This window comes from Haliaeetus leucocephalus, unplaced genomic scaffold (assembly GCF_000737465.1).
Source record: "Haliaeetus leucocephalus isolate CR32 unplaced genomic scaffold, Haliaeetus_leucocephalus-4.0 Scaffold577, whole genome shotgun sequence".
Classification (NCBI taxonomy): Eukaryota; Metazoa; Chordata; class Aves; order Accipitriformes; family Accipitridae; genus Haliaeetus; species Haliaeetus leucocephalus.
This window is the reverse complement of record NW_010973013.1, coordinates 2,122,477-2,133,343: the sequence shown is the minus strand read 5'-3', so window position 1 is coordinate 2,133,343 and position 10,867 is coordinate 2,122,477. Positions and strand designations below refer to the sequence as shown.

General features: G+C 41.7%; 1 protein-coding gene across 1 annotated transcript in view; it reads right to left on the bottom strand.

Moving 5' to 3' along the window:
• Positions 1-1,395: 1,395 nt before the first annotated feature.
• XDH (xanthine dehydrogenase) overlaps positions 1,396-10,867 on the bottom strand; it is a 50,505-nt gene continuing 41,033 nt past the window's right edge. The window contains exons 29-36 of the mRNA XM_010577748.1: positions 10,073-10,201; positions 8,983-9,057; positions 8,076-8,128; positions 6,815-6,929; positions 6,102-6,167; positions 4,163-4,351; positions 2,693-2,860; positions 1,396-1,735 (exon numbers count right to left, since the gene is read on the bottom strand). Of these exons, the coding sequence (XP_010576050.1) occupies positions 1,685-1,735; positions 2,693-2,860; positions 4,163-4,351; positions 6,102-6,167; positions 6,815-6,929; positions 8,076-8,128; positions 8,983-9,057; positions 10,073-10,201 (846 nt within the window). The 3' untranslated portion in view covers positions 1,396-1,684. The remainder of the gene's footprint in view (positions 1,736-2,692; positions 2,861-4,162; positions 4,352-6,101; positions 6,168-6,814; positions 6,930-8,075; positions 8,129-8,982; positions 9,058-10,072; positions 10,202-10,867) is intronic.

The window sequence follows — 10,867 nt, the reverse complement described above, 5'->3', positions numbered from 1 at the left end:
GATCACGTTTTCTTCTCTAAGAGGTTTTTTACATATTGCCAACTTTCAGAAGAAAACAAAAACGTGTTCTTGCCCAGTACCTCAGAGCTTAAGAAACATCAATATCATATTTCAATTAATAAAGCAATTACATAGCAAGCCCAGCAGGCACAAAATACTTTCTGCAATTCACATATATAAATGCCCTTTTTCTAGGCTGTAGAACCATAATATTTTAAGCTGAGAAATAAATCTACACATTTCCAAGCTATATACCCTGGAGTGCTTCAAAAAAATATTTCAAACTGTGCATACATTGTTAAGTCCTAAGATGGAGGCCAATTGTAAGCAGTTTGTATGTGAGCAAAATTTTATATAAGGCAATGGAGTTACATCCTCTTGCACCATGTTTTTTTGATGGCCCTAGGAGTGCAAAAATAGAAAAAGGACATTTTCATAAAACTGTGGGCCAGAGAAACGGATAAAGTTTGCACATGATGAGCAGGTACAGTACATGGCTGACATCATCTAGAGATAACATGATGCTACAGTGTTAAATCTGACAGTGACAAAACCTGTGAAGACGGATGCCAGCATTAAATCCAACATGAAAAATGCATTCAACCCAGAAGGCACGAGGTCATCACATAGCACATTTTTCAGACAAGCAGTCCCTGTAGCAAAACGTACCCATTCTCTTACATTCAGCAAAACTTAGAGTTGTCTTGAAAAGAAGGCAAGGCCATAGCATGACAGCAAGGGATTGACCCTAGAGGGCACCCAGAGCCAACTAATCCCCAGCTGTGTCCATCCTCCTTTTCCTTGCCTGGGCTGGTATAAATTGCCTTGGGAACAACGAGTAACTTTCTCTGTTACTCCAAGGTCTTTGATGTCCTTTCCTATTTAAAAGATGGGGAAAGATGTGGAGGTATGGGGCAGGAAAAAGCTGGGTCAAATGAAGCAGCATCTTGCTGGAAGTCCTCTTGGTATCTCTAGTTTTTATCTTTAATCAGAGAAGACAAGGTAGTACATGAACTAAGAATTCATTAAAGCCCCAGTGCAGACAAAGCAATTGTCATTTAACAGGATAAATCAGCTATTGGTCACATTTTAGGGTTTTCCTCTGAACCACTTTTGTTACATAGGTAAGACCATCTTCGTTAGCTAACATCAAAACTCCTCCTCATCTTCCTCTAGTGTATATCTGTCTTTGTGTGCAGAGGGGACACAACAGGGTCCAGCCCTCGGTGCCTCTCATGCCTTCCCCCATCTCAGCTAGAGGACTGTTTGTCTGGGTTCAATGCATTTAAGTCCTTCTTGGCATAGCATGACAAGGTGATCTGTCTTTTCCCCAGAGTAGAAAAAAAAGAAACAACCACCCTGCCATTTCACATTGGCTGGTAAATAAGCATGTCTCCCATCCTCACAGCAATTTTAAATGAAACCTGTAAGATTTTTCAATTACATCTGGATAACATCACCTGCCACTTACTCTTCATTTGAATTTACATCACAGCTATAATCTGGCAGCAATTACCTCTCCTAGAGAAAACAATGATTGGACAATTAAATGTGAAAGCTCCATGAATCAGTGGATGAACCACATGAACACAGATTTGCCCCCCCAGTATAGTCCTACTGCCTTGTGGTCCCTCTGGTGTAAGATCAGTTTTCATGAGGAGAGTTTGCTCCTCAAACTTCCCTTTTACACACGCACAGACCATGGCTTAAAGGTCCCTGGCTCAGCAGAAGGGCACTGTAAAAAGAAAAAAAATTAAGTTAGCAACAAATGAGGGCCCTGGCCTGCCCCACCATGCTCCCTTTGAGGTAGGTGACTTTGTACCATTGAAGACCTGAGCTCATATCCCAGTCTTTCAAAACACAGAGATGTCTATCTCATGGCATTTCTGTTAGAGGCTGTGACTGGCTCTAGCTGAAGGCCTGATGGTCAACAGTTTGTGCACATTGTCAAAACCGTTTCCAAGTCCTTCTCCCCAGAAAGTGATGCAGGTGTTAGGTGAGAAGGACTAAGATATCCAGGTTTTGCTGTTAACCACAGCGGGGTTCAAGCTGACGAAAGCCTGGAGGATGCCCACATGGACAGACAGCTGTGTTTTCTGGGTCACACAGGAATCATCAGGACTCTGTGCAGGGACCCACTCCTACACAGCCCTGTCACAACACTGTAACAGAGGAGGAGCCCATGAAGAGACAGTGACAGGGTTGGCTCCTGCACTCCTTCAGATCAAGCCCACAGCCTCTAAGGAGGATCCTGTGGTCATAACATTCAGGAGAAGTGAGCATTTTCAGTAACACTTTCCTATGCCTCCCTCCCTGAGGGACACCACTAAATCACAGAGTGGACCTGCAAGATATGTTAGTGGTGCTCATCCCCTAAGAGATGATAGTTGGAGCATCAGGACAAAAAGTCAGTGCCTTTGTTCTACAGACAGCACTTGGAGGATGGAGGGATGAACTGCAACTTCATTGATACTGTATCGCAGCCCTAGCAATGCTGGTCTGTGGATTTGTCTCTCATTTGGTGGAAGGTTAAATGAAGGATAACACCCGTGAAATAAAACCCATCTGCTTAAGCAGGGCCACAGCCTCCCTATCCTGCTCTTATCCCAGACCTGGGCCACTGTGACCAGCACACACACTCCATGTGGAGTAGGCTGGCTAGGGATCAGACTATGAAACCAGAAGCTGTTACCATTTTGGTGAAGATGTCCACACAAGCATTGCGGATCCTCTCTGGGGTGGCAGGGCTGTCTAGCCTGAACAGTTCGGTCAGGCCGGAGTCCCTCCTTGCTGAGTAGATGGCATCTTTAATGGCATAAAACACTGAGGCAGACAGGAACAGAGGTGGCTCTCCCACAGCCTAGACAGAGCACAAGCAAGAGTGAGGCTGCAGCCCAAAACAGTTCTGGCCCTGGAAAGACTAACAGGCTAACAGAAAGATAAGCAAGCCCTATCTGACAATCAGGCATTGTTCACATTCTTCTATTGTTTCTTTGTAACTTCTCAGTCTCTCAGATGTAATCAGGAAGGAAAGGCCAAGCCAAAACAGCCCCTTACCTTCCAGATGTGAACCACAGTCTACCAAACGTGATCAGTGAGGAAACACGAAGCTAAAACAGCCTCCAGTCTGCCAGGTGTGATCAGTGAGAAAAGACTGAGCTAAAACAACCCCCAGTCCATTTAAAGAAGAGACAGTAAGAAAACACAAGCTTTCTGACACAGCAAGGGTATTATGAAGGAAAAAGGGACTAACCCATTCCCACTACCCTTTGGATGGTGCTAAAATTGCAGCAAAGGGAATTCAGATAAGGCAGTGGTGAGTTGTCTGGGCAGAGAGCATGATGCTCCATCACTAGAGGTCCTTGCAAACCAGCAGGAATGCCTCCCTCGGGGATTACACAAGTATTTTCTAGTACTGAGGTCCCTTTCAGCCCCTTTTTTCTTAATTCTGTCATCAGTACTAATCACCAAAGAAGTTCTGCTCATTGATGAAGATGTTCCTGTGGATAAAGGGGAAACAGGAAACTGTGAGGAGGCAGGCCAGGCATATACAGATAAGGATGCTGGGTGGCCTCTCTAAATGCTCTGTTGAACTATAAGTAAAGCAAATTCATTGATACTGTAACATCCAGCCCTGCTCTGTGCAGCCCTCACTAACTGCAGAGAATGGCGCTGACTGCAGTGGAAACAGCTGAAGGACACATGGATTAATAACAGACCTTTAAGGGTGACATGAGCATTGTGAAACAGTAAAGAAAGCAAAACGTGAAAACTCAGACACAAGATCTTGGTATATTAGATCTGGAGAAAAGATACTGCTGAAACGTTATCCACAGCAGTGGCTCTGGTGCCAGGGAAGGGAACCAGGGGGCTGACATGCAGGGGGATGCTGGCAGCCTCTGTTACAGCAGAAATGGCACAGCAAAGCCACTTCAGTTCTCTCTGATGAACAATCAGGGTGGCAATGTTCAGGTTATTTCAATTCTTCCTAACTATAAAGGATAGTATACGTATTTCTGGTAAGGAATGGGAAAACATCCTGACCCCAGAATAAAGCCAGCATAATGATATTAACTATTTAGACACATGCATTGTTACTTTATCACAGTCTGCTTCAAAGAATTATAGAGCAGGAAGAGGCCTGCAGATCTTGCAGGTATACCTTGGATGAATAAACTGCCTTGCTGTTTGGACAGTCACGGAGAAGCGACACATAGAATTCTGTTGGGATGTCTCCAAATGCTGGGATTTTGTACATCCCAGGCCCTCGAGTGTACAAATTTCCTTCAGGAGAATAGCGCAGCTCCTCCATGGTGAAGAGCCCAAGGCCTTGGACAAACGCTCCTTCTATCTACAAACATCCAAACAAGGTTACATTATTTTTTTTGTTGTTGTTCTTCCCTGCACAAGAACAAACAGTGATGATTTCCACCAGAGTTTTCAGCCCTCCCCTCCTGACTGATTTCCCACTTTTCATCTCTAAACCTTTGTCCCTTCTGCTGAGTAAAGCTTGGCACCTTTGCACAATTCCTGTGTTCCCATACAGATGTGGCTGCATTTCCCTGGCAGGTGAAGCAATTTACAAATACATGCAAACAGGTATGCTGTAAATGTAGGACAAGAATTTTCTGATGAAGCAAGGGAAAAAAAAAAAAAATCAATGCCAAAAATATTGATTCCTTCACAGGCAGATTAACACTGAATGAGTTGTACTTGCTGATAATTCAAAGGACAAGAAAACTAAAAGGTCTAAAGATGACATATCTGAAGACAAACTATTTTACGCTTTCTATTTCTGTATAAATACTTTCCTAAGTACTGCATATTCCCAGGTCACCAGCACAGACACCTGCAAAAACACTCCCACATCCATTCAAGTACTAAAGACATCTTTGCATAATTTTTCTACTGTAAATTTTAGGAGAAATAAATAAATAAAAGAAGGGGAGCAGCTATGAGAGGAGGATGTGCTTGAACAACCCCACATGTAGAAGCTCTGCTCTCTGTGCCCACAGAGAGATCTGACAGGCAGACCAGTCTAAAGATTTGGCAAAAACTTGCATTAACTCAGCTCTATGTACTTGTGTTCCTGCAGTCATACAACATCCTTTCTCTCCTGTCCCCAGATCCTCTGCAGCAATTCATGGAAGGACACAGGAAACTGACATCTCTTTGACAGGCTCCATATAGCCCTTCTCTTTACTCCCAGGCTCAAACTGACAGTCTGCAAAGACAGAAAGGCTCCTTCTGCCCTCTGCCACTTCCAAAAAAGTCTCTTTCAGAAAAAATGTCACTTTCAAAGAAGTTTCATTTTAACTGTAGCAGAGCTCTGCATCTTGTGCTTTCCTGTAAACCCCCAAACCTACGGCAGTTTCACTGGAGTTACATCTAGAGTTAGCAGGGAGCTAAGATGGCTAGATGAGCATGTGCAAATGTTTAACAATTCATGTCTTGGTATATCAAACAACACTGTGTTTATTACCTTTATTTGCTGAGAGGCATCATTATAACAGCACAAAATATGGAAGTAAGCTTGTCCCTGCCCAAGGAATTTGCAAGCTAAGTGACTGGTCCAACTTCCTATTAAGATCCCTACATGCCAGTAGCTGAAGGACAGAATCTTTCACGCTAAATCTTTATTAACAAAAGAATTTTCAGTGAATTAAATGGGACTTGATTTTGACAGACAGGAGTATAAAAATCAGGTGTGGGATTTAGTCTCACATGCCACATTGCAGAAACTAAGCCTGGGATGAGGTTACTCCATCATATTAGTATTATCTGGATTCATTAGTCAGGCAAGGCTGATATTGAAAAGCATCAGTGTGGTGGTAACTGGAGAATATCCTGCAGTCTTAATATCCAAGGCAAAAAAAAACCCCAACAGGATATTTCCCTACATAATTCTGTGCCTATTGCATAATTAAATGCGGGTCAAACTGGTTTTCATAGCTAGCCTAAAATGCCTCACTGGATACCCAAGTTTAAAATGCTCTGTTTGCAAAGGCACAACCTGGAAAGGGATAATGGCTCACCTAGAAAAGCCTGAGAGTAGTGCGATCCCTTTAACACGGTGGAAATAGCAACACTATTTCACTTACCTGTCCTATATCTATGGCTGGGTTCAGACTGGTACCAACATCCATAACAATGTCTGTGCGAATGTTCTAAAAGGCAGAAATAAAGAATAAATCAGTACAGAACATTGAAACTGGTCTTTTATGAGGAGGAGTAATGTATCCAACCACTACCCACACTTGGCCAGTGTTCAACAATCCATCTCAGCTCAACTCTTCATACTGACTTTTAATCCAAGTTCATCCCTAAAGCAAATCAAAGGAATTCACTGCCGTTTTCCCCAGAGATCCAATGGACCCAATTTATATTAGTTCCAAGCTGCTAGCGTCAGTGCTCTGTACCTGAGCATAACCAACGAGGTCAGATTTTGATGAAATCTTTTCCTTTTTTCTTTCTAAAAGTCTTCAGTGCTATTTTTTAATGATTAACTCAATTCCAGTATGTTTCTGTTCTTTCATCCTAACACAGTACTGCTATCTCTTACTTAAGCAAATCCAGTAACTTTTGCAATCATTCATTAAGCGCCCTAATATCCCTGCAGGGTAGATAATTATCATTTTATTATACTTTACGGATTATTGCACTGTGGAACAGAGGAGTTAAGAAATTTACTGAAGGTCACACCAGACCAATGACAGAGCTAGGAACAGGCTGACACCCAGTATTTGTTCTAACTCCCTGTGAGTGTTTCAGTTCACCTAAACACAGAGGGCTATTTCACTGCTGACCCCCTCACCTTGTGGTCACCTGTCAGGCAATCTATCTCAACCTCGGAGCAAGCAACGCCATAACTGAAGTAGCAGAATGGTTTTCCTTCATTCTTTTCAAAGTCATAGCCAATGTCAGGAATTCTTGATACAAAGAAAAACAAAACCACATTTCATTCCATGAACCGTCAAAATTAACACGAACACGTTGGAACTTATCAAAATCCTTATTCAATTTTGTTTCATCCCTTCCATCAACCCCCTGCAGAAATGAAAAGTGTAAACAACTATAAATAGAAATCTGCTAAAGCTGGTCTATATTCCAAAACCTGACTGAAACTTTCAAACTATTTTAGCCACCTTTATTTTCCCATGAATCTCAGGGCTTGTGATGACTATTATGAACTCATTCCCACCAAACCAGTAGCAAATCTTTTGCTTTTAGAGTGCAGTTGAACATTTCTTGGACGTCATTAAATTTCAGAGCATAATAAAGTTGAACCAGAAACTGGATTAAGCTAAGAACAGATTTTAAGCAAAGTTCATGGCAAACTTTGTATCTGGCTACTTACACTTTTATCTGAAAACTGGTTTATTAAAATACTGACAGTCACTTGGTCAAGAGAAAAACACATTTCAGAGATGCAACAGAAATGAGGTCATATTGTATTTTAGTCCTAAATAGGCTCTTCTCAACACTGTGTTTAGTTTTTTATGTCAACCCCTCTGCCTCAGAGGTGATGGATCTCTGTTTTCCTCCAGCAGTAAAGCTGACTAAGGAAAGTGCCTCATTTCAGAACTGCACAGGAACCAGCAAGAGTTTAAAGTAGGACAATGAAATTGAAAACACTGATATCTGCTCACACCACAACAGACAGAATACCGCTGCAGCCAATTGCCATAAGTAGCTTTGTCCTCAAGGACAACCACTGCCCCCTTTTTCCCTGCATGATAGTTCTAGTGCAACACTAAGTCACAAGGTTGACACAGAACAGAGCCCCAGGCAAAACCCTGATTTCATTTATGTCTCTTCAGACCTAGGTCAGCTAGAGTGAAGTTAGATCTACTTCAGATTTACATGAGATCTGAACTTGGCTCCAAGAGCTGTGCTCCATCAGGAACCGATTCTCCCCAGCCAGGGAAGTGTTAACCTCAGCTTAACATTTCTAGGTAGGAAAGGGAATGCAGCCCTAAATTAGAGCAGTGACAGGGGGATAGGGGCTGTAAATCCTCCCAGAATTTCCCTGGATGCAATCAAGCTGTGCCTCTGCAGTGTGAATATTCACTCACCTATAAAACCCCGTGGCCGACAGGCTAACACAGTTCTCATAGGCGGCTTTAATCTGGCAAAGTGAACAAGAGTTGGAAAACAGCAATTGACCACCCAGTCTCTGCAAAATAGCTACCCCAAACACATTTCCAGGAGACCATGAATAGAAGGTGTCCAGTGACACACAGCTGTCATGCTACCCAGCACCAGCAGTGCCAAGGGAAACATCATGATGCAGCTGCTTCCCCAAATAGCTCTGTCAGCAGCTACCAAGGGCAGAACTTGCCCATTGGCAGGGGGATAAGACTTGCTCTGTTTGTTCGGCTCTCAGCTACAGGTTATGCTTTCAACGTCAGACAAAGGTTAAACTGACAGTCATCTTGACTTCAGTGAGGCCAAGGGAAATCCTATTCTGACTTCCAAATCACAAAGTCAAAGCTCCTTCCATGAAGAGAAGAGCTTGGGTCTGAAAATGGCCTGAGAGCCTTACAGCACACCAATCTCTTATTATTGAGGGTTCAGAGATATTGCAGTCAAGGAGCACTACAGGAGGTGGATTGCAGCTCAACAGAGTCATCTTTGTCACAGAATCCCTTCACTACAAATCAGGTTTCTTCTTGTCCTAGAACGTAGCCTGACTAGAGAGATATATGTAACCACTCAAGACTTTTATTTGGTCAAGTTTGTCATAGATAGGCTGCAGGATCAGGAGAAATCTCAGTATTAAAGTCATAACTGATGTTTTGGGGATGACCTCGTGCAAGCTTTGGTTACTTCCCTTGCCAGCTTTCTGTTTCACTGTCTTTGCTCAAATCTTTGCTAGTGAGATGCAGAAGACCTGGAGGATATACCTGCATACAGGGTCTGCCAATTAAAACAATCTCTGACAATGTCTACTTGTCTCCCAACAGATAACAAACAGCTTACCCAATCTTCCCAGGATCCTTTGGGATTAGACTGTTTGATTGGCTCAAGTCTTTTTAAGATAGTCTGACATGCATTCTATAAACAAAGAGAGAGAGAAGCAATATTTTAAGATTTGAAAAGTCAGCTTATAGTATTAAAAGCCCTATAAGAGTTTCAAAGAACCTTCTGTTTAAATCAATATTGCCTTTAAGACTTTGGCATATCATAAAAAGGAACAAAGTTCACCTAACAGATGTCTTGCCGTATAGGAAGAAATCTTGACTGAAAAGGATTTTCAGCCATCACTGTGCTGATGGCAGAATGGAATCCCAAATACAGAACAGAACTTTTCGGATCATGACACAAAATATCAGAAGTCCACCCATTTAGACAGTAACTTTATCTGTACCAAGTCATAGCAGGATAGCTTAGCATATCTAGCAAGATGATCCTATAACACTGAAAAAAAATATTCTTGCCAAAATTCAACCTACTCAGAGAAGCTGTGCAGAGAATAAAAACAGCCTGATGATTTTACTTTACAGGTTACACTTCCCCTTTTCTTTAAACCTGAGAATGACCAGTACTAAATTCCTCTTTTCAATAGAGAAGTCACACACCCTGCAAATATATGCATTGGTAACTCCACCATGTCAGAGACAGTCATGACCATGCCATTGCTACAGAAGCTTGTTTGCTCTGATTGTATCAACACTTAAAGGTGTTTGATTCTGCAGCACAGCCCACAAACCATCTGCTATTAATATTTGCAGCACAATATATTTGTTACAGATAAGGAATAATTACTAAGAAACTATCTATTTAAATGAATGCTTTGTTCTGTTCATTTTGAGTAATCACAAACACTCCATTTTAGAACTACAAAAGGACTGAAGGAGAGCTTCGAACAACTTGGAAAAAAAAATACAGTCATTCATCACCTAACACCACCAGTAGTTATAACAGGTAAAGAAATTATGAGGTATCCTTAGCCTGGAATTGCCTTTTGATGGTTATGTATTCCTTAAGCAATAGATAAGTACACATTAACCTTTCATGTTCCAGAGTCCTAGCTTATAACCCACTAGTTTAAATAACTCAGTTTCCGTACATGGACAGCCATTCCATTGATGTCTGCACTGACAGATGCAGCTGTCGGGGAGGTATTTGGGACAGTGTTTGTGCTGGTCTCACTGATGTAAATTTTGGAAGTGGGTATTCCCAGTGACCTGCTAGCAACCTGCGGAGCAAAGGTAAACAATTGGTAAGCAGCTCTTTTTATACATTAGCATTATCATTCATTGCTTACACTGCTAGGACCCACACTGCAACCTCTACCCTCTCCTGTTCTAAGTTTCATTTTTCTTGAAGACTCAGTTGATTCAATGGCTGAGAGCTAGCCAGAACATTAAGTTTGCACTTCACAGACTGAATGTGTGCTTACACTTACTCTTTTGCCACAATGACAGACATTCACTTCACTATTATGAGACTAAACTCTTCTCTCAACAATTATAAGAATCAGAGGATAAAGAGCCCTATTAGATTTCCCTTTCATTTCCCTGCCAAAGCAGTGTTGCTACATTAGGCCTTTTTAACTACAAAGCATTAGCATATGCAGATAAATGTTTACAATACAACTAATTTTTGTATAAAATATATGTAAACTGTAGTTTTATGAGATGAAATGAAATTGCCAGAGAAGCTAGATTATAAGCATAACCTGCATTATCTACATAATAAGAGTTAAGATGATAAAGAATCTAATTCTCATACTCAATTGTGATAATACCCTGGAAATCTAGCACTGCTGCTGAAACGATTAAGAGGAATTAGTCATGATTTGTTACCCTATGCATGCACATAGAGGAAGTGTCAAGCTCTCTGAGGCAATAATGTGGAGTGA